This window comes from Coregonus clupeaformis, chromosome 11, assembly GCF_020615455.1.
Source record: "Coregonus clupeaformis isolate EN_2021a chromosome 11, ASM2061545v1, whole genome shotgun sequence".
Taxonomy (NCBI): Eukaryota; Metazoa; Chordata; class Actinopteri; order Salmoniformes; family Salmonidae; genus Coregonus; species Coregonus clupeaformis.
In genome coordinates, this window is record NC_059202.1 from 2979733 (window position 1) to 3004498 (window position 24766).

General features: G+C 42.6%; 1 protein-coding gene across 11 annotated transcripts in view; it reads left to right on the forward strand.

Annotated features, from left to right (window-relative positions):
* LOC121576993 (liprin-beta-1) overlaps positions 1 to 19362 on the forward strand; it is an 86215-nt gene extending 66853 nt beyond the window's left edge. For all 11 annotated transcript variants that reach the window (XM_041890652.2, XM_041890653.2, XM_041890657.2 and 8 more), the window contains 11 exons: positions 3537 to 3696; positions 4136 to 4273; positions 4454 to 4604; positions 5910 to 6021; positions 6296 to 6384; positions 14867 to 14989; positions 17275 to 17400; positions 17600 to 17788; positions 17983 to 18147; positions 18490 to 18555; positions 18981 to 19362. In XM_041890652.2, coding sequence (XP_041746586.1) covers positions 3537 to 3696; positions 4136 to 4273; positions 4454 to 4604; positions 5910 to 6021; positions 6296 to 6384; positions 14867 to 14989; positions 17275 to 17400; positions 17600 to 17788; positions 17983 to 18147; positions 18490 to 18555; positions 18981 to 19064 — 1403 coding nt within the window. In that variant the 3' untranslated portion in view covers positions 19065 to 19362. The remainder of the gene's footprint in view (positions 1 to 3536; positions 3697 to 4135; positions 4274 to 4453; positions 4605 to 5909; positions 6022 to 6295; positions 6385 to 14866; positions 14990 to 17274; positions 17401 to 17599; positions 17789 to 17982; positions 18148 to 18489; positions 18556 to 18980) is intronic.
* The last annotated feature ends 5404 nt before the right edge of the window (positions 19363 to 24766 follow it).

Genomic DNA, 24766 nt, shown 5'->3' on the forward strand with positions numbered 1-24766 from the left:
TTGGTGAGCTGCACTGCTGCAACTGCGTGATAGTGGTTGGGCGTCGACTCCAAAATAATAAATTCCTTGCCCGTCAAGCTTAGATTCCGTTAGGAATCGACTCCTAAGATTGAGTATTTTTGCAAAAGAGGAAACTATTTGCCCTAGTCTACTTCGAGAACACAAACTCTCTCATTTTTCACAGCAAAGAAAGAGCGAGCTAGTGAGGGAGACAGAGAGATGGGAGGGGCACAGCCAGGTATAGGTAGGCATGTCTGCCAATAGGCAGACAGTCAGAACCGTGCATTGGTAATCAGAAGACGCAATGCTGTATTTCTCAACTTCTTGGCTTGCAATGTCTCGCACAAGTTCACTAAAGTAGGGGCTATCAATGAGTAGGCTGAGCTATTTTACACCCAAAAAGTTTAGCGGGTATGCCCTGCTTTGCAATCTATTTATTACCTAGGACAGAGCTCTACAATCCTGTAGGTTTTCACTCCAACCCTAATCTAGCACATCTGATTCAATAATTAGCTGGTTGATAAACTGAATCAGGTTAGTTACAACTGGGGTTGGAGTGAAAACCTACAGGAAGGTAGCTCTCCATGAACAGGGTTGGAGAGCCCTGACCTAGGACATCAACAGCCATCCAGGGTTTCATTAAATAAACTATAGGCACACTACCTTTTACTGCACATTTAGGCCTAATTACACTGAAACGTTTGGCGATGTGTGTAGAATCGCTCAGCCTACTCATTGATAGCCCCTACTTTAGTGAACTTGCGCGAGACATTGCAAGCCAACAAATTGAGATACAGCATTGCGATAGCCTATAAATCTTTTGATTACCGATGCACGGTTCTGACTGTATGCCTGGTGGTCAACATGCCTACCTATGACTGGCTCTGCCCCTCCCCTCTCTCTCCCTCCCTCGCTCACTCTTTGTTTGCTGTAAAATGAGCAAGAGTCTGTATTCTCGAAAGTAGCCAATGGCAACTACAGTGGATATACAGTGAGGGAAAAAAGTATTTGATCCCCTGCTGATTTTGTACGTTTGCCCACTGACAAAGAAATGATCAGTCTATAATTGTAATGGTAGGTTTATTTGAACAGTGAGAGACAGAATAACAACAAAAAAATCCAGAAAAACGCATGTCAAGAATGTTATAAATTGATTTGCATTTTAATGAGGGAAATAAGTATTTGACCCCTCTGCAAAACATGACTTAGTACTTGGTGGCAAAACCCTTGTTGGCAATCAGAGGTCAGACGTTTCTTGTAGTTGGCCACCAGGTTTGCACACATCTCAGGAGGGAAAATAAAAACCTTACAATAACCTGGTTGTATAAGTGTGCACACCCTCTTATAACTGGGGATGTGGCTGTGTTCAGAATTAACCAATCACATTCAAACTCATGTTAAATATAAGTAATTACACACCTGCCATCATTTAAAGTGACTCTGATTAATCACAAATAAAGTTCAGCTGTTCTAGTAGGATTTTCCTGACATTTTCTTAGTTGCATCTCAGAGCAAAAGCCATGGTCCGCAGAGAGCTTCCAAGGCATCAGAGGGATCTCATTGTTGAAAGATATCAGTCAGGAGAAGGGTACAAAATAATTTCCAAAGCATTACATATACCATGGAACACAGTGAAGACAGTCATCATCAAGTGGAGAAAATATGGCACAACAGAGACATTACCAAGAACTGGACGTCCCTCCAAAATGTATGAAAACACGAGAAGAAAACTGGTCAGGGAGGCTTCCAAGAGGCCTACAGCAACATTAAAGGAACTGCAGGAATTTCTGGCAAGTACAGGCTGTGTGCTACATGTGACAACAATCTCCCGTATTCTTCATATGAATGGGCTATGGGGTAGGGTGGCAAGACGGAAGCCTTTTCTTACAAAGAAAAACATCCAAGCCCGGCTGAAGTTTGCAAAAACAAACATCAAGTCCCCCAAAAGCACGTGGGAAAATGTGTTATGGTCTGATGAAACCAAGGTTGAACTTTTTGGCCATAATTCCAAAAGGTATGTTTGGTGCAAAAACAACACTGAACACCATACCCACAGTGAAGCATGGTGGTGGCAGCATCATGCTTTGGGGCTGTTTTTCTTCAGCTGGAACCGGGGCCTTAGTCAGGGTGGAGGGAATTATGAACAGTTCCAAATACCAGGCAATTTTGGCACAAAACCTTCAGGCGTCCGTTAGAAAGCTGAAGATGAAGAGGAAGTTCACCTTTCAGCACGACAACGACCCAAAGCACACATCCAAATCCACAAAAGCATGGCTTCACCAGAAGAAGATTAACGTTTTGGAATGGCCCAGCCAGAGCCCAGACCTGAATCCAATTGAACATCTCTGGGGTGATCTGAAGAGGGCTGTGCACAGGAGATGTCCTCGCAATCGGACAGATTTGGAGCGCTTTTGCAAAGAGTGGGCAAATATTGCCACGTCAAGATGTGCCATGCTAATAGACTCCTAACCAAAAGACTGAGTGCTGTAATAAAATCAAAAGGTGCTTCAACAAAGTATTAGTTTAAGGGTGTGCACACTTATGCAACCAGGTTATTGTGAGTTATTATTTTATTTTTTTTCTCAAATATTTCAGTTTGTTTCTCAATTGAATTGTTCATGTTATAGGTCACATTAAAGGTGGAAAAAGTTCTGACATGATTTATCTTTGTCTCATTCTTTTACATCACAAAAACCTGGCATTTTAACAGGGGTGTGTAGACTTTTTATATCCACTGTAGTTATCTCCTTTGCAAAAATACTGAATCTTAGGAGTCGAGGAGTTGATTCCTTGCGGAATTTCGAGTAACAGTTCCTTGCGGAATCGACGCTCGACACCCAGAAATGGGAGTCGACAGGCAAGGAGTCGAGGAATCTATTATTATGGAGAGTAGAGGAGAAAATCAGAGTGCCTTAATTTTGCTATTTGAATGGTTATTCCAGTGACCGTGGACATTTGCCTGACAAATAACTGTTACTCGAAATTCCATAACTGTCACAGCCCTATCGGACGCTACAGACGTTTTTGTGACATGTCTCCTGGTCTGACAAACAGCGCTGTAGCTCTGCCACTTTACACCGCAGGTGCGGAAGGCTGACATCGACGGATGCGATTGATTGAGACGTAGCCCATGCAAATCTCTAGTTTAAACAGACAGATTTTTATGGGGATTAAAAACACGGGTGCGGGTGCGTCAATCAACTCTAGGGGGTTATAACAGACCAGACTGTCAGGGTATTAGTGTTGATACCATCCCCATGATCTCGCTGTCTGGGAGTTGTCATGTGGCTGGCTTTAGGGTGTTTCTTCGTCACAGCCTCTTGCCCTGGGAAGCAGATATCTGTGCATGGTTTTGTCTGAAATGGCACCCTATTCCCTATATGGTGTACTACTAACCAGAGCCCTGGACAAAAGTAGTGCGCTACACAGGAAATAGGGTGCAATTTTGGACGCACCCCATGGCTGTCACCTCAGTCACCATGGTAGTATGGCGGTGCTGATGCCCTGTGGTCATTGCTGATGTCCTGTTTGTACAGCTGAGACCGAGCGAGAGGGGGATACTGACCATCTGGACCTGGCCGGGCTACCCCAGAGGTCAGCCATCAGCGACAGCACCAACACACTGACCAGTGTGACCTCCAATACCTCTCCCGAGGGCAAGAAGAAGTCCAGGGGAATCAAGGCGCTCTTTGGAAAGTGAGTGTTAAAGATGATTGGTACAGAACTCTTGATGACACTGGCCTAAGACATCAAGATTGAGTTTGGGATGCCTGGGTCATATTCATGATGCACCAAACAGAAAGAAACTAACTGAAAGGGAGCGACTACTTGAACTTGTCCAATACAAAATGCTTGTTTTCGTTTTCTGTTGCAAAACAATTAGCTATGGTGTGCGCTAATGAATACAACCCTGGTTAATCTTAATCTGATTTAGCACTCTGAAATATATCAGACTTTTGAAGAGCCTGATCAATTAAGCTTGCAATATAAGAAACAGAAACATGGGGATGTATTATTTTATTAAAAATAGCTTTCAGCAGTGGTAACCCCACCACTACCATTAGTTTGGAGTCATAAGTGCACAACTTTCAACCATGACTAGACTTAATTTATGTATCGTTTTTTTCCTTTTAAGGCTGAGGAGAAGTCAGTCCACAACGTTCAACCTGGATGACAACCTATCAGAGCCGGTTGAGTTCAAGAGAGGCGGAGTCCGAGCCACAGCTGGTCCCAGACTGGGCTGGTCCCGTGACCTACAGCAATCACCCAACAAGTTAGTGTGCATGTGGACTCACCTTGAATTAATGAGAAGCGAAAAGTTAGTGTGCGCAGTGCACTCCCCTAGAAGAATGATGATAAGGAAGTTAAGTCTAAACTAGTTGGGTGTTGCGCACTACAATGTTCAAGTCATTCAGAAATATAAGCCAGTGTGTCCTAATTATCTCGCTTGTAGTGACCTGGACACCCCGTTTGCCCGCTGGTCCAAGGAGCAGGTGTGTGACTGGCTGCAGGAGCAGGGACTGGGGCTCTATCTGAATATGGCCCACATGTGGATCTCTTCTGGACAGACTCTGCTGCAGGCCTCACAGCAGGACCTAGAAAGGGTGAGTACTGAGCAGGAGAGATTGTATCTCAATGAGACTAACCTGTATGAATAAAGGTTAAATGAAACTAAAAAACACCTGGACACTGCAGTACAGCCAGATGTCATTTGTTATTGATCCCCTGAGGCATTTTCGCCCCATTAGACTCAGAGTTGACGCAACCCTGGTTTAAAACACCTATAGGTGAAGTCAAAGCCAGAGTCTATGTATTATTGTACCGTACATTAAGGGCCTTAAAAATCGGACAAATAATCCTGTAAGGCAGCAATTCTCAACTGGTTGGTCAGAACCCAAATTTGAGTCGTGGGACATTTTGAATGGATCGCGGGTGTTTGAGTAAAAAGTTAGAGTATTAAAAGAATACTCCAGTCTGAACTTAGACTAAACAACTAAAACCAGGAAGAAAGTGATTAAATAATTGAATCTCTGAACTATTTTTCTTCAATCACAGTATTTTCAATATACACTGAGTGTACAAAACATTAGGAACTCCTTTCTAATATTTAGTTGTCCCCCCTTTTGCCCTCAACAGCCTCAGTTCGTTGGGGCATGGACTCTACAAGGTGTCGAAAGTGTTCGACAGGGATGCTGGCCCATGTTGACTCCAATGCTTCCCACAGTTGTCTCAAGTTGGCTCGATGTCCTTTGGGTGGTGGACCAATCTTGAAACACACGGGAAACTGTTGAGCGTGAAAAACTTAGGAGCGTTGCAGTTCTTGACACAGACCGGTGCGCCTGGCACCTACTACCATACCCTGTTCAAAGGCACTTTAATCTTCTGTCTTGCCCATTCACCCTCTGAATGGCACACATGCACAATCCATGTCTCAAGGCTTATAAATCCTTCATTAACCTGTCTCCTCCCCTTCATCTACACTGATTGAATTGGATTTAACAAGTGACATCAATAAGGGATCATAGCTTTCACCTGCATTCACCTGGTCAGTCTATGTCATGGAAAGAGCAGGTGTTCTTAATGTTTTGTATACTCAGTGTAATTCATTCATTCATATAAAAGTATTCTATATTATGGCAGAATTGTTGAAGCATGGTGCATCTCAGCATCAGATTTCATGTTCAGATTCCATACATGCCATCAAATATTCACAGCACTTTATTTTGAATGTTTGAACTATGTAGCCACTCTGGCAAAACATACTGTACTTGGTAAGCTGTTGAAAGCAGTTCATCAAATGGATGGAAATAATCCTTGTTGTCAAGCTAACTGTGTCTCTGTTCTGGCCTGGGGGTGTGGGGTATAATACACTGACTCTGGGTGGTTGTTATCTGTGTGTGTGTGTTTAGGAGCTGGGCATCAAACACCTGCTGCACAGGAAGAAGCTCCAACTGGCCCTGCAGGCTCTGGGATCTGAGGAGGACGACAACAAGGGCAAACTGGACTACAACTGGGTGACCAGTGAGTAGATGAATGGGAGTCAAGGTTTTATACTGGGGTTTCACTATGCCTTACGTCATGTCATGTTGTCTAAATGATATGGTGGGCATTTCGAATGAATTGTAATCTAGTTAACTAGTTATACATTTGATTCAAGTGCTCTCAAAATGCAAGTTTGATTGTTTGATTTCTAATGGCGAAATTGACTGGCAGGTTGGCAGATCCCCTCTTACCCCCTCACCCTTCCTCGCCCTCTCTCTCGCCTCCTCTCCCCTTCTCTCGTCTCCTTCCTCAGGGTGGCTGGATGACATTGGCCTGCCTCAGTATAAGACCCAGTTTGATGAGGGGAGGGTGGACGGCCGCATGCTGCACTACATGACAGTAGTGAGTGTCACACACACACGAACATTCCTGTCCTCAGGCCATGCATGGATGGGTCTGATCAGAGCCAAAGATAGAGATATATACCGTATGGCTCTGGGCCTAATGATCACACTGCTAGTTCACATTAGGCTGAACAGACTGTACAGCATGGATTAGTAACACTGGAGAAGGCCTCGTCTCACCCTGTATGGACACAATCACTACACAATGGCTTGATATAAGACGGCTCACAAAAACACTAGCCATGCACCACACTACAATTCGTTTTTTTCAATTGCTTTCGTTCAATTTTCACAAGTATGTGGTACATTTTTACAACGCTTAATATAAAACTCAAAACAGATCATCAAACTGTCACTTTTTCACCAAACTTAATCATTGTTTCATCTAGAAATACATGTTTCACATTGCAATTCATATAAAGTCATTACTTTTCGCAATGCTCACATTACTTTTGATATGATTGTCTTCTCATTTGTGAAAATACATTTAGCTATTATTTAATCTGACTGCTCTTAAAGCTGTAATATGTAACTTTTTGGGCGACCTGACCAAATCCGCATATAAATGTCAGTTATAGATCCATTCTTCTCATTGAACGAAAGTCTAAGATGTGGTAGATCTGTTCTATGTGAGCTGTTTCTATGCTTCCCTTAAGTTTCGTTTTTGCGTCTTCTACTTTTGGTTTTGTACACCAGCTTCAAACAGCTGAATTGACAATATTTTTAGTTATTAAAAAGGTATTTCACAGCGTTTTAGATGGTACAATGATTCTCTACACTATACATTTCTTGTTTTGTCACAAACTGAAATTAGGCAAACTATTAGAATTTTTGCAACCAGGAAATGGCTGAATGATTTCTGCATATTAAACCTTTCACCTTTAATTTATAATAACTAAACCACTTGGTAAACATATTAGGCTTGGGCGGTATCCAAATTGTCATACATTCATACCGACCTTGTGCCATACTGGGATATTTGGTAATACTGTCACTGAACACAAGGGGCGGTGTTTTCAAACAACTGAGGCGCGCTGTAATCCAAAGGTTAGCAATGCTAATAGGTACATGTAAAATCCCATCAAGAATGCTAACTAAATGCTAATGAGTGCAGTGTGAACATTTTATAGTCTCTGACCTAAACTATACAAGTATGCAGGTCACTTAAAAATGCTACACCGTTTGCTGCACGCACAAAACAAATATTAGACAGTAAAGCTCTTGATCCAGGAGGGGATTCTCGGCTGTTACCAAGCCAAATTTGATTTTGGAAGAAGCTAACCACTTAGCTAGATAGCCAACTATACTGAACAAAAATATAAACGCATGCATGTGAAGTGTTGGTCCCATGTTTCATGAGCTGAAATAAAAGATCACAGACATTTTTTATACGCACAATAAAGCTTATTTCTCTCAAATTCTGTGCATAAATTTGTTTACATACCTGTTAGTGAGCATTTCTCCTTTGCCAAGATAATCCATCCACCTGACAGGTGTGGCATATCAAGAAGCTGATTAAACAGCATTCTCATTACCTAGGTGCACCTTGTGCTGGGGACAATAAAAGGCCACTCTAAAATGTGTAGTTTTGTCACACAACACAATGCCACAGATGGCTCAAGTTTTGAGGGAGCGTGCAATTGGCTTGCTGACTGCAGGAATGTCCTCCAGAGCTATTGCCAGAGAATTTCAAGTTAAGTCGCCTCCAATGTCGTTTTAGAGAATTTAGCAATATGTTTAACCGGTCTCACAACCACAGACCACGTGTAACCATGCCTATGCCCTCCCAGGCTGCGTCCCTGCCCAGTCATGTGAAATCCATAGATTTGGGCCTAATTAATGTATTTCTATTAACTGATTTCCTTATATGAACTGTAACAGTAAAATCTTTGTTGCATGTTGCATTTATATTTTTGTTCAGTGTGTGTGTGTGTGTGTGTGTGTGTGTGTGTGTGTGTGTATATATATAATACACACACATACATACATACATACAGTGGGGAGAACAAGTACAGTGGGGGAAAAAAGTATTTAGTCAGCCACCTATTGTGCAAGTTCTCCCACTTAAAAAGATGAGAGAGGCCTGCAATTTTCATCATAGGTACACGTCAACTATGACAGACAAAATGAGATTTTTTTTTCTCCAGAAAATCACATTGTAGGATTTTTAATGAATTTATTTGCAAATTATGGTGGAAAATAAGTATTTGGTCAATAACAAACGTTTCTCAATACTTTGTTATATACCCTTTGTTGGCAATGACACAGGTCAAACGTTTTCTGTAAGTCTTCACAAGGTTTTCACACACTGTTGCTGGTATTTTGGCACATTCCTCCATGCAGATCTCCTCTAGAGCAGTGATGTTTTGGGCTGTCGCTGGGCAACACGGACTTTCAACTCCCTCCAAAGATTTTCTATGGGGTTGAGATCTGGAGACTGGCTAGGCCACTGCAGGTCCTTGAAATGCTTCTTACGAAGCCACTCCTTCGTTGCCCGGGCGGTGTGTTTGGGATCATTGTCATGCTGAAAGACCCAGCCACGTTTCATCTTCAATGCCCTTGCTGATGGAAGGAGGTTTTCACTCAAAATCTCACGATACATGGCCCCATTCATTCTTTCCTTTACACGGATCAGTCGTCCTGGTCCCTTGCAGAAAAACAGCCCCAAAGCATGATGTTTCCACCCCCATGCTTCACAGTAGGTATGGTGTTCTTTGAATGCAACTCAGCATTATTTGTCCTCCAAACACGATGAGTTGAGTTTTTACCAAAAAGTTATATTTTGGTTTCATCTGACCATATGACATTCTCCAATCCTCTTCTGGATCATCCAAATGCACTCTGGCAAACTTCAGACGGGCCTGGACATGTACTGGCTTAAGCAGGGGGACATGTCTGGCACTGCAGGATTTGAGTCCCTGGCGGCGTAGTGTGTTACTGATGGTAGGCTTTGTTACTTTGGTCCCAGCTCTCTGCAGGTCATTCACTAGGTCCCCCCGTGTGGTTCTGGGATTTTTGCTCACCGTTCTTGTGATCATTTTGACCCCACGGGGTGAGATCTTGCGTGGAGCCCCAGATCGAGGGAGATTATCAGTGGTCTTGTATGTCTTCCATTTCCTGATAATTGCTCCCACAGTTGATTTCTTCAAACCAAGCTGCTTACCTATTGCAGATTCAGTCTTCCCAGCCTGGTGCAGGTCTACAATTTTGTTTCTAGTGTCCTTTGACAGCTCTTTGGTCTTGGCCATAGTGGAGTTTGGAGTGTGACTGTTTGAGGTTGTGGACAGGTGTCTTTTATACTGATAACAAGTTCAAACAGGTGCCATTAATACAGGTAACGAGTGGAGGACAGAGGAGCCTCTTAAAGAAGAAATTACAGGTCTGTGAGAGCCAGAAATCTTGCTTGTTTGTAGGTGACCAAATACTTATTTTCCACCATAATTTGCAAATAAATTCATTAAAAATCCTACAATGTGATTTTCTGGATTTATTTTTCTCAATTTGTTTGTCATAGTTGACGTGTACCTATGATGAAAATTACAGGCCTCTCATATTTTTAAGTGGGAGAACTTGCACAATTGGTGGCTGACTAAATATTTTTTTTCCCCCACTGTATTTGATACACTGCCGATTTTGCAGGTTTTCCTACTTACAAAGCATGTAGAGGTCTGTAATTTCTATAATAGGTACACTTCAACTGTGAGAGACAGAAAATCACATTGTATGATTTCTAAATAATTAATTTGCATTTTATTGCATGACATAAGTATTTGATCACCTACCAACCAGTAAGAATTCCGGCTCTCACAGACATGTTAGTTTTTCTTTAAGAAGCCCTCCTGTTCTCCACTCATTACCTGTATTAACTGCACCTTTTTGAACTCGTTACCTGTATAAAAGACACCTGTCCACACACACAATCAAACAGACTCCAACCTCTCCACAATGGCCAAGACCAGAGAGCTGTGTAAAGACATCAGGGATAAAATTGTAGACCTGCACAAGGCTGGGATGGGCTACAGGACAATAGGCAAGCAGCTTGGTGAGAAGGCAACAACTGTTGGCGCAATTATTAGAAAATGGAAGAAGTTCAAGACGACGGTCAATCACCCTCGGTCTGGGGCTCCATGCAAGATCTCACCTCGTGGGGCATCAATGATCATGAGGAAGGTGAGGGATCAGCCCAGAACTACACGGCAGGACCTGGTCAATGACCTGAAGAGAGCTGGGACCACAGTCTCAAAGAAAACCATTAGTAACACACTACGCCGGCATGGATTAAAATCCTGCAGCGCACGCAAGGTCCCCCTGCTCAAGCCAGCGCATGTCCAGGCCCGTCTGAAGTTTGCCAATGACCATCTGGATGATCCAGAGGAGGAATGGGAGAAGGTCATGTGGTCTGATGAGACAAAAATAGAGCTTTTTGGTCTAATCTCCACTCGCCGTGTTTGGAGGAAGAAGAAGGATGAGTACAACCCCAAGAACAGAACACCATCCCAACCATGAAGCATGGAGGTGGAAACATCATTCTTTGGGGATGCTTTTCTGCAAAGGGGACAGGACGTCTGCACCATATTGAGGGGAGGATGGATGGGGCCATGTATCGCGAGATCTTGGCCAACAACCTCCTTCCCTCAGTAAGACCATTGAAGATGGGTCGTGGCTGGGTCTTCCAGCATGACAACGACCCGAAACACACAGCCAGGGCAACTAAGGAGTGGCTCCGTAATAAGCATCTCAAGGTCCTGGAGTGGCCTAGCCAGTCTCCAGACCTGAACCCAATAGACAATCTTTGGAGGGAGCTGAAAGTCCGTATTGCCCAGCGACAGCCCCAAAACCTGAAGGATCTGGAGAAGGTCTGTATGGAGGAGTGGGCCAAAATCCCTGCTGCAGTGTGTGCAAACCTGGTCAAGAACTACAGGAAACGTATGATCTCTGTAATTGCAAACAAAGGTTTCTGTACCAAATATTAAGTTCTGCTTTTCTGATGTATCAAATACTTATGTCATGCAATAAAATGCAAATTAATTACTTAAAAATCATACAATGTGATTTTCTGGATTTTTGTTTTAGATTCCGTCTCTCACAGTTGAAGTGTACCTATGATAAAAATTACAGACCTCTACATGCTTTGTAAGTAGGAAAACCTGCAAAATCAGCAGTGTATCAAATACTTGTTCTCCCCACTGTGTGTGTGTGTGTGTGTATATATATATATATATATATATATATATATATATATATATATATATATATACTGTAATGTACTATTATGATGATGACTATTATGATTTTGCTGGTTTAAAGAAATCTGATATCAACAAGATCTTTATGTAACAAATGCATCCCCTATACAGTAAACATCAATCCAAAATTGAGTTGCTGAGGTGTTTTTGATGGGGGGGTTTACACTGCTTTACTCAAATGTAATTGGCCAATACAGTACTTTAATACTGTAAAATATGCCATTTACTTAGGAGATGGTTTTATCCAAAGGGACAACAGTGAGTCCATATGCTTTCGCATGGGAATCATAAGTACAATACTGTAAAATACACTGCTCAAAAAAATAAAGGGAACACTAAAATAACACATCCTAGAGCTGAATCAATTAAATAATCATATTAAATACTTTTTTCTTTACATAGTTGAATGTGCTGACAACAAAATCACACAAAAATTATCAATGGAAATCAAATGTATCAACCCATGGAGGTCTGTATTTGGAGTCACCCTCAAAATTAAAGTGGAAAACCACACTACAGGCTGATCCAACTTTGATGTAATGTCCTTAAAACAAGTCAAAATGAGGCTCAGTAGTGTGTGTGGCCTCCACGTGCCTGTATGACCTCCCTACAACGCCTGGGCTTGCTCCTGATGAGGTGGCGGATGGTCTCCTGAGGGATCTCCTCCCAGACCTGGACTAAAGCATCCGCCAACTCCTGGACAGTCTGTGGTGCAACGTGGCGTTGGTGGATGGAGCGAGACATGATGTCCCAGATGTGCTCAATTCGATTCAGGTCTGGGGAACGGGCGGTCCATAGCATCAATGCCTTCCTCTTGCAGGAACTGCTGACACACTCCAGCCACATGAGGTCTAGCATTGTCTTGCATTAGGAGGAACCCAGGGCCAACCGCACCAGCATATGGTCTCACAAGGGGTCTGAGGATCTCATCTCGGTACCTAATGGCAGTCAGGCTACCTCTGGCGAGCACATGGAGGGCTGTGCGGCCCCCCAAACAAATGCCACCCCACACCATGACTGACCCACCGCCAAACCGGTCATGCTGGAGGATGTTGCAGGCAGCAGAACGTTCTCCACGGCGTCTCCAGACTCTGTCACGTCTGTCACATGTGCTCATTGTGAACCTGCTTTCATCTGTGAAGAGCACAGGGCGCCAGTGGCGAATTTGCCAATCTTGGTGTTCTCTGGCAAATGCCAAACATCCTGCACGGTGTTGGGCTGTAAGCACAACCCCCACCTGTGGACGTCGGGCCCTCATACCACCCTCATGGAGTCTGTTTCTGACCGTTTGAGCAGACACATGCACATTTGTGGCCTGCTGGAGGTCATTTTGCAGGGCTCTGGCAGTACTCCTCCTACTCCTCCTTGCACAAAGGCGGAGGTAGCAGTCCTGCTGCTGGGTTGTTGCCCTCCTACGGCCTCCTCCACGTCTCCTGATGTACTGGCCTGTCTCCTGGTAGCGCCTCCATGCTCTGGACACTACGCTGACAGACACAGCAAACCTTCTTGCCACAGCTCGCATTGATGTGCCATCCTGGATGAGCTGCACTACCTGAGCCACTTGTGTGGGTTGTAGACTCCGTCTCATGCTACCACTAGAGTGAAAGCACCGCCAGCATTCAAAAGTGACCAAAACATCAGCCAGGAAGCATAGGAACTGAGAAGTGGTCTGTGGTCACCAACTGCAAAACCAGTCCTTTATTGTCTTGCTAATTGCCTATAATTTCCACCTGTTGTCTATTCCATTTGCACAACAGCATGTGAAATGTATTGTCAATCAGTGTTGCTTCCTAAGTGGACAGTTTGATTTCACAGAAGTGTGATTGACTTGGAGTTACATTGTGTTGTTTAAGTGTTCCCTTTATTTTTTTGAGCAGTGTACAATGCATGATTACAATCCAGGTAGAAGGTGTATGATTGCCATCCCTATTAGCGGGCGACCCTCCTCCAGGCCATGGGTGAGGCATGCGATGACATCAATCCAGACCAATGTCAGGCTTGGATTCGCCATGCCAAAAGGTTTTTCCCCAGGTGAATGAACAATGTGGACATTGACTGCAATGTCGATGAGAACCTATGGCCGAGAGTAGCGTTAGAGTGCTTGATGCAAACTAGTGCCTGCTAAACGTTATGTTTCTTTCATTCCTTTCATTTGTTTAATGTGTTACAGTACACCTATGTTGCAATTATACACTAAGTGTACAAAACATTATGAACACCTGCTCTTTCCATGACATAGACTGACCAGGTGAATCCAGGTGAAAGCTATAATCCCTTATTGATGTCACTTGTTAAATCCACTTCAATCAGTGTAGATGAAGGGGAGGAGACAAGTTAAAGAAGGATTTTTAAGCCTTGAGACAATTGAAACATGGATACTGTATGCATGCCATTCAGAGGGTGAATGGGCAAGACAAAAGATTTAAGTGCCTTTTGAACGGTGTATGGTAGTAGGTGTCAGGCGCACCGTTTTGTGTCAAGAACTGCAACACTGCTGGGTTTTCACACTCAACAGTTTCCCATTTGTATCAAGAATGGTCCACCACCCAAAGGACATCTCATGAGGAAGGTGTTCTTAATGTTTTGTACACTCAGTGTATCTGAACAATACATAAAAAAAAATTGCATCAATGATTGTGAAAGATGTCTTTAAAGACCACACGTTTGATCACACATGGGATAGAAATTATGGAAGTTATATTTTCAGTCAATTTTGATGGGTAGTGCAAGTGTATTGCCTACAGTGAAAACAGTGTAATATACTATAAGTTGCAGTACTGTAGCATATTACATTCAAAGGGCAATTTTCAAAGATGTATCTTTTATTTTTTTGTTATTGGATTAACTCGTTAAAACAACTAAATTGAGAAAATTGTTGTGTTTCAGTGATTAAATCAATCTTCTCATGGTATTTCACAGAAAAACCTATATTTTGAACATAAGACTCGCTGCGTTACAAGTGTTACCAGTTTGGCATTTTGTACTAAGAGTTTTGAAGATTCACCGCATACTTGTGAAAATGGCACCAAAGCGATTGAAAAAAAACGGTTATTTTGATATTACTTCGGTCAAGACAATCAAGTAGAATCTCATCAGATTATATGACCTTACCTGCTGGGTGGTTGTTTTTTCTTTGCGCAATGAAAACTCATCACTAACTCCTGACAGCTTTTTCCGTCTGACCTGACATATTACTCTTGTTAACATTTCTTGTTCCTGTGTGTCCTCTGTCAGGATGACCTACTGTCTCTGAAGGTGGGCAGTGTGCTCCACCACCTCAGCATCAAGAGAGCCATTCAGGTGCTGCGCCTCAACAACTACGAGCCCAACTGCCTGCGCCGACGGCCCTCCGATGAGGTAGGGCCACTGGACCACTGGTAGTTTTCATTAGGCAACAAACCAAAGAAAACGGACTGAAACAGGGCTTATTTTTGCTTTCTGTTGCAAATGTTTTAAATCGTTTTCTGGTGTGTGCCCTAATGAACACAACCCTGGTTCCAGGCATTCATGAACACTTGTCAATGCTACTGTTACTGTTGTGAAGGCTCATGTCCTCACCCATAACCTCTGGCCATGTCCCTCACTTGCCACTCACCTCACCAGTCTTCACTTTGCTCATTAGCACCCTTGACTATTTAAGCAGCAGTTTCTCCCTCCAGTATTCCTTATTACTGTTGGTGAATGAATGGGGCAGCCAACTTGTTTTTTCCTTTCCATGTTGTGCGTGATGGACAATAAACATGTTGAGCTCCTGTTGGAGAAACTCCCCACTGAGCAGTTTAGCGAATTCAAGCATTTCATCTGTATATCCAACACAGGTGCTATATCCTACAACCTACCAGACTTTGCCACCTGGCTCCAGGCAGAGGTGCCTGCCTAGACACAGAACAGCGTCAGGTCAACAGCGTCAGGTCAACAGCGTCACTCAGGGCAACACCATCACTCCCCTCGCAGGTCCATCCAAGGCACTAAATCTTCCATACCAGACTGGTCAGCCATCATCACCCCGTATACCCACATGTGCACACTGCTATTCTGCTGATCACCTCATTAGTAGATGTGCACACTTCAGCCAGATGACCAATGACCAGAAGGAAAACTGCATCCAGAACCTCAAGAGATGCTGACGCTGTGCCCGAAACCACCAAGCTTCAAAATGCGACCAATCCACAACATTATCCTGCATCCTTTAAATCAAATCAAATCCAAAAAAATGTGCCACATGCGCCGAATACAACAGGTGTAGACATTACAGTGAAATGCTTACTTACAAGCCCTTAACCAACAATGCATTTTTTTTTTTTTTTTTTTTTTAAAGTGTTAAGTAAAAAAAATTTAAGCAAATAACTAAAGAGCAGCAGTAAAATAAAATAACAGTAGGGAGGCTATATACAAGGGGAGGGGGGGGTGCAGAGTCAATGTGCGGGGGCACCGGCTAGTCGAGGTAATTGAGGTAATATGTACATGTGGGTAAAGTTAAAGTGACTATGCATAAATAATAAACAGAGTAGCAGCAGCGTAAAAGAGGGGGTGGGGGGGCAGTGCAAATAGTCCGGGTAGCAATGATTAGCTGTTCAGGAGTCTTATGGCTTGGGGGTAGAAGCTGTTGAGAAGCCTTTTGGACCTAGACTTGGCGCTCCGGTACCGCTTGCCGTGCGGTAGCAGAGAGAACAGTCTATGACTAGGGTGGCTGGAGTCTTTGACAATTTTGACACTGTCTTGTATAGAGGTCCTGGATGGCAGGAAGCTTGGCCCCAGTGATGTACTGGGCCGTACGCACTACCCTCTGTAGTGCCTTGCGGTCGGAGGCCGAGCAGTTGCCATACCAGGCGGTGATGCAACCAGTCAGGATGCTCTCGATGGTGCAGCTGTAGAACTTTTTGAGGATCTGAGGACCCATGCCAAATCTTTTCAGTCTCCTGAGGGGGAATAGGCTTTGTCGTGCCCTCTTCACGACTGTCTTGGTGTGTTTGGACCATGATAGTTCGTTGGTGATGTGGACACCAAGGAACTTGAAGCTCTCAACCTGTTCCACTACAGCCCTGTCGATGAGAATGGGGGCGTGCTCAGTCCTCTTTTTTTCCCCCCTGTAGTCCACAATCATCTCCATTGTCTTGATCATGTTGAGGGAGAGGTTGTTATCCTGGCACCACACGGCCAGGTCTCTGACCTCCTCTCTATAGGCTGTCTCATCGTTGTCGGTGATCAGGCCTACCACTGTTGTGTCGTCAGCAAACTTAATGATGGTGTTGGAGTCGTGCCTGGCCATGCAGTCATGGGTGAACAGGGAGTACAGGAGGGGACTGAGCACGCACCTCTGAGGGGCCCCCGTGTTGAGGATCTGCGTGGCAGATGTGTTGTTACCTACCCCATGTGCTCATGTGTTTGTGTGCAATAAAACCCCACTATTTGGATTCCTGCGTCATCTCGTTTCATCTGCATTCTTATCGATGCGCCATGGTGGCACTTTGAACTCTGAACCAGTCAAACCTCCTTATACAGTCCACCCTTTCTATAGTTACTGTACCGTCCCCTTTTTGTCGTTCTCCACTTCTTCAAGCTACACAAGTGTTATCAAATCCTGTCGCTCAGTCATTTGTTCTGTTGATAAACATTATTTTCTCTGTCTCCTGATTGGTCAGAACAACATCACACCAGCAGAGATCTCCCAGTGGACCAATCACAGAGTAATGGAGTGGCTGAGATCAGTAGACCTGGCGGAGTACGCCCCCAACCTGAGGGGCAGCGGCGTCCACGGGGGACTCATGGTGAGAAAGAATGATCCAATTCTTTTTTTTTTTTTTTTTTTTTTTTTACTGCTTCAGTTTAAACTTTAATGACTAAAACCAGATAGACTGCGTAGAAATTACAGTGGGTTATTTCATCATTGAAACGTTGAATATTTTTTATTTTATCTTACAATGAGAAAATCTATCCCACATCTCACAATGTTGCCTCTTCCCCCAGGTGCTGGAGCCTCGGTTCAACGTGGAGACCATGGCCCTGCTGCTGAACATTCCCCCCAACAAGACACTGCTGCGGAGGCACCTGGCCACCCACTTCAACCTGCTGGTGGGCTCTGAGGCCCAGGGGCTCAAACAGGAGTGTCTGGAGAACCCTGACTACACCCTGCTCACCGCCACCGCCAAGGTCAAGGTAGGGGTCAAAAGTAGTGCACAATATAGGAAATAGGGTGCCATTTTGGATGCAGCCATGGTTTTACTGTAGGTGAGGAGTGATGGAGAAGGGGAAGACGTGGGTTTGGCTGTAGTAAGAATGGTTCTCATGTGTTTGATCTGGTTTTGGTTATGAACTTTAGTCTCAGTTGAGAAATAATCTGTTCCCACCAGCCGAGGAAGATGTCGTTTGGGAGCTTCGGCAGCCTGAGAAAGAAAAGGCAGGATGACAGTGAGGAGTATGTCTGCCCCATGGACGTGGAGATGCCAAAGGGACGTAGCTTCCAGAAAGGCTATGAACTCCAGCTCTACGAGGACGACCTGGACCGGCTAGAGCAGGTCAACTACTGGTCTGGTCCCAGATCTTTTTGTGCTGTCTTGCCAACTCCTATGCTCATTGTTGGCAAGACATTTCTCTGTAGTGGTGGCATTGTGCTCAGTACACATAACAAGTCATCACATCAATACTTACATTCAACCTCCACCTTTAGGTTGTTCTCTACTCAATGTTTAGAGTTTGCCTGTATTACATAGACCTTTCTGGTCATTCACTACCGTGACAGGAGATGGCAGCACTGTGCCTAGTTTGTGTATTCTTTCAGAGCAGCTGAACACTAACAGGGTTACTAACAGGTCTTCTTAGTAGTGGTGTTGAGTGTCAAACCTTATCTGTTATTATAGATGGAGGACTCAGAGGGAACTGTGAGGCAGATCGGAGCCTTCTCTGAGGGCATCCAAAACTTGACGGTATGAAGGAATCTATCTTATCTTTTTCCTGTTTTAACTGTGCTTGAGTGTTATGTTGATATGGTTTGTGGCTAACAGTAGGTCACACTATATTTGGATAGTCCCATATAGATGATCTACAGATGTTCATACGATCAACAAACTATCTGTTGATAAGCAACTGCTTGCTAAGGTAACGGTTAAGTTTAGGGTAAGGGTTAAGGTTGAGGCTTAGGGTTAGTGGATAGTTAGTTCAAATGTTGTTGACAGAGTATTGAACATCTCTAAAACATCTAGGGACTATCCAAATAGTTGTACCTAACAATATTTTAGGGTATAAGAGGCCTTTGTGACATAAATATAACTATGGGCATATTTCAGTGGGGTTCTTACATTTCTTCTCTAGTATTAATTCCTCTTTTCCTGCATTTACTGACGGTTTCCAGAGCATGCTGAAAGATGATGAATTCTTCAAAGAGATCTCTAACTCTCCCAACCCCAGCGTAACAGATGACGATTCCAACGTGTGAGGCCAGCGCCATGGGACTAGCAGACCGGGATTAAAATACTATTTGAAACAATTAAAAATACTTTAGCTGTGCTTGATTGAGCTTGCCTGTTGGAATGCAATGGGAATAGAAAAGTCCCAAAAGTGGCACTCCACTCAAAGTATTTGAAAGAGTTCAAGTATTTGAACCCAGGTCTGCCACTAGCACACACTCAGACTCCAACGTACCCCCCAACAAGCACCAGATCTCCTTTTAGTATTTTAGATTAGGCATAATATTTCTTAATTTTTTAAGGAATTAAAAAGTCCATGTGAACTGATACACTCCTCTTGTTTTTTTTAAGGTGCTGTCAAAGCTAAAATACCACCACTGTAGGATTAACAATTCAACTCGCCCCTGCCTACCCAATAGCAGGTCAGTTATCAATCCTCATTAATCCCTACAGATCTGATAGATGCCGCTCTGCCTTACCACTGAGCTAGTCTACAGCTAGGGACTGTTCCTCAAGCTCAACAGTAAGGGCCTTACAGTAAAGTGGGCCATCCCCGAAGTAGAGTGCTTATGCTCCCTAACCCTGAACCTTATAAACCCGGCGCCTTCTCAGGATCGTCCGGGCCAGAGTGTCAACTTCGGCACACTATGAGCAGGTCACCATCCTCTGGGTTGGCTTTTAGCCCAGAGACCCCTCCCTACAACTCCTACCAATGAACTCAGTACCTATAGTCCCAATCAATCACAAATCAATAATAAGCAAAAATTGACAGTAAATTAAATTGATAGACAACCTTCAGCGCCCTTAACTAAACCCCTGTTGGGGTGTGCCAATAAAATGTTTTTTGTCTGTGACAGTTTTATGAGAAGGACAATATTTAATAACAAGAAACAGTTTTTTACCTAAACAGTTTTTTTGACTCCCCCCTCAGGATGATCAGTCCCTCAGACGGCATCTAGAAACTCTAACAGCTACTTTACCACACCTCTATCAATGAGGTAACCTTAAGGATTCCTCCTAGAATTTTACTTTTAACTGGGTATAATACAAATTTCAATATAAGTATACTAAAAAAAAAACATTGTAGGCTAAAAGGCTAAAGCAAAAATCTTCTTCCAGCAGTCAACAGACTATTCTTGCAAGCTCAAAGAGAATCCTTCTCTCCCAAAAATCATAGCTGTTTTATACCCTCCCTTTTTCTTTCTGCTAACTCATTGTGGTTAACGCCTACCCCAATGACGCATCCAGTGGTTAACACCTAATGCGGCCATCGTTAAAAAATGTGCTTTTTCAGCCCCCTTAACTCCCACTTTTTTTTCACCTAAGCAGGACGTCCATCCGCTTCACCCCTAACCGTTCTAACTTGGAGATTTCCAGGTCAAGCTAACATCCTTAATATACCTTATTAACCAAACATTTTTTAACATTACCATTCCCCACTTGGCCCCATTACAATCCCTCTCCAACCTAACTAATTACTCCCATTACCTCTTAAATATCCAACAAATTGAACATTTAATCATTACAACATTTCAACATTATAGCCTTCCATTATCAACCTCCTACAGGCCCTAAGGCCTTGTTCCTCTAAGCTTAACAAACAGTCTGTATGCATCATACCTTAAAGCAAACAACATTATAACATTAACTATTTTACTGCATTACTTTAATCACACATTGTTAACCCTCTTACTACATTACTCTAATCACCCTTTAATAATATCTTCCACTATACATTTCCCCATGATTTCAAAATGTAACATATTTAACCTTTAATCATCAATTAATTTATTTTACTTATTTTCCTTAGTCAATGTCAATTCTCTCTCAATGTTCATCCTTTGTGCTCGGTGTGAGTGTGTGTGTGGGCGTATGCAAATGTCTCTCTAAAATGTCACAGAGAACTGGGCCTTAGCCTACTACTCTTGACAGTGCAAGTCCATTTTAACTGGCCTGTTGGGAGAGGAATTATTTCAGAGCAATATGCCACCATAGTTTGCCTACCAGCTGGATACTGGAGACATTTGTACTCATTGTTTTTATACTGGCCATCTTTCTGTGGAATTTAAATATTAAAGTGAGCCATATCAATATCTGATAAACCCTTTTTTTACATTAAGATGTACTGTAATTTTAAAGAATATGTTTGGCTTTTTAACGGAGTCACTGTCAGAGAAAAAAAATATTTGTTATATGCTGGCAAGATTTGCCCAAGTTAAATTAATGCCCCAAAACAGCTGATATTTATATTTAACTAGGCAAGTCAGTTAAGAACAAATTCTTATTTACAATGATGGCCTACACCGGCCAAACCCGGACAACGCTGGGCCAATTGTGCACCGCCCTATTGGACTCCCAATCACGGCCGGATGTGATACAGCCTGGAATCGAACCAGGGGGTCTGTAGTGACACCTCAAGCACTGAGATGCAGTGCCTTAGACCGCTGCGCCACTCGGGAGCAGAAAACAAGACTAATTTAGCTGCAACATTTCTTTCAACATATCCTGCCATATCCTAGACAATCACAGTAATGGTATTTCTTTGAATGCATTTGCACCAATAATGTACAGTTCAATGCATATAATTCCTTTTTAAGTCTCATCATTGCATGTTATTGAAGCCTTTCTTGTAGCCAAAATGTAGTACACCTGCTAACGGAATATGGACTTTTGGTTTATTATCATTTGTACTGAGATAACTATTCATAAATATTGCCAGATAGCATAGTTATTTTGAGAATACTGTAGCTATCTTAGGTGCCAGTCTGTTTCTGCTCTCTTGCCAACTCCTTATGGAATTGGATTGGCAAGAGAACAGAAAGTGACTGGCACCCAGGCTAAGTTGTAGCATGTTCAAAGAGTTGAGCGATGAAGCAATGCAAGAATGTCTCAAAAGCAATGACACTGTTATGCAACACCCTAACCACATGAGAAGAAAGTTTGTACTATACTGGTTGAGTTTTTACCCATTTCTAAGTCAATAAATTAATTTAAACGGTCTGATGTTTGTCTAATTTCTCAAGTAGGCTTGGAAATGTAGAACATAACGCATATAGGTTTGTTTTGCAGTGCAGATTCATTACCATTTAAAAGCCTTTGCCTCTCCATGTTTTTACAGACCCTTATTTTTGTTAACACCAAGCAAATAAAGGGATACTTGACAGTCGCAGAACATTTGTACAGTAGTTGCCCAACTCGAACAACTTTGTATGCTGTTTCCTACTCTTTGTGCACTTTTAGTTAAAGGTTTGACAAGCCACTATTTGCAGAATGATGAACATAAACACATCTACACAGATATTAAAAGCAAAATAGAGGGTCAGGACAGGATCATTGCAGCTCTCTCAGTTCTGTTCAGGCAGAAGTAGAGAAGGCTGCTGTGCCATGTTCTTCATGTAAAACTATAACTGAGCCACCTCATTCACAGCTGGCTGCTCTTGATGTAGTCTGGACAATGTATTTTACATGGCAATCACCTTGATCTTCCATCATGATACAGTGGCTTGCGAAAGTATTCACCCCTTTGGCATTTTTCCTATTTTGTTGCCTTACAACCTGGAATTAAATTTGATTTTTGGGGGGTTTGTATCATTTGATTTATACAACATGCCTACCAATTTGAAGATGTGAAACAAACAAGAAATAATAAGAAAAAAAAACTGAACTTGAGCGTGCATAACTATTCAAATTGATTAATTAAATGAATGTTTGAGTGGTCTGTCCTGATTTATTTCATTTGGCAATGGGTTAAGAATAAAACTGTGAATGAGTATTCATACCTGTACTGTATTATAGTGGTGGAGATCAGCCATTTGCCTTGCATTTGAACAGTTGTTGACTATATAATTATGTGTAAACATGGGTAAGTCCAATTTACTGTAGCTGATTTGAATGTGTTATTATAAGTGCTCTAAGTAAAGCATTCAATTTCAAATATATATTATCTGTCACAATGTGTTTTCCCAAATTTGTACAGATTATATCAACAAGTTAAATGTTACTAAATGTAATCGAAAATGTAATCCCCAAAAGTAATTATTTATAATGAGAGGGCCATAAACAATAATTCGCAATGCTGCACACTCAAAGAAAGTGTAAAATCTCAACTTTCTGGTAGAAATAGTTATAAATTGCTGAGGTGTAGTCACTTTTGAGGACACAAGCTCAACTACACAGTACAAATATGATGAAAATATGAAATATTTGATGTATTTCCTATTCAACAAAACTGTATGCATAAGGCTTGAAATTACTTACAGTGGGGAGAACAAGTATTTGATACACTGCCGATTTTGCAGGTTTTCCTACTTACAAAGCATGTAGAGGTCTGTAGTTTTTATCATAGGTACACTTCAATGACCATCTGGATAATCCAGAGGAGGAATGGGAGAAGGTCATGTGGTCTGATGAGACAAAAATAGAGCTTTTTGGTCTAAACTCCACTCGCCTTGTTTGGAGGAAGAAGAAGGATGAGTACAACCCCAAGAACACCATCCCAACCGTGAAGAATGGAGGTGGAAACATCATTCTTTGGGGATGCTTTTCTGCAAAGGGGACAGGACGACTGCACCGTATTGAGGGGAGGATGGATGGGGCCATGTATCGCGAGATCTTGGCCAACAACCTCCTTCCCTCAGTAAGAGCATTGAAGATGGGTCGTGGCTGGGTCTTCCAGCATGACAACGACCCGAAACACACAGCCAGGGCAACTAAGGAGTGGCTCTGTAAGAGGCATCTCAAGGTCCTGGAGTGGCCTAGCCAGACTCCAGACCTGAACCCAATAGAAAATCTTTGGAGGGAGCTGAAAGTCCGTATTGCCCAGCGACAGCCCCGAAAACTGAAGGATCTGGAGAAGGTCTGTATGGAGGAGTGGGCCAAAATCCCTGCTGCAGTGTGTGCAATCCTGGTCAAGACCTACAGGAAACGTATGATCTCTGTAATTGCAAACAAAGGTTTCTGTACCAAATATTAAGTTCTGCTTTTCTGATGTATCAAATACTTATGTCATGCAATAAAATGCAAATTAATTACTTAAAAATCATACAATGTGATTTTCTGGATTTTTGTTTTAGATTCCGTCTCTCACAGTTGAAGTGTACCTATGATAAATTACAGACCTCTACATGCTTTGTAAGTAGGAAAACCTGCAAAATCGGCAGTGTATCAAATACTTGTTCTCCCCACTGTATATGCTTTCTAAATATGGCATAATCAAATAATAAAATGACTTACTCTAAGATTTCACCTTAATTGTAAAATACATATTTTTTTGTTTAGTGTTAGCGATGTGCATATTTTCTCAAGGTCTCACTTGATCAAAATGTCTGCCCCCATCAATGTGAACGTCTCACAGAGCTCTAGCTTAGCTTCCTGAACTCGTACGAACTCGCCTTTCATCTCATAATAATCTTGTCCGTCTATGACAAACAGAAAGTGTTTTTGTTTAAAACCTATTAATTATTTCAGATTAATGGCTATAAATCGATCTCTGAATGTACCTTGATGAAAGCACGCTCTCCTGCTGTGCTACGATGTAACGATTGCAGGCATGTGCTTTGTCAGTGGCTGTGATGTAGAGTTCAGCCAGGAGTTGATGGACAGTCGGAAGAGCAAATTAAATGGTAGAAGGGACATCCCAGATCGATTTATAAGCTAAAATGTCGGTCGGAATCGGTACCAGAACCATGCAGGTCCCCTAAACAGGGGACTTTACATCTAAGTAAAATAATGG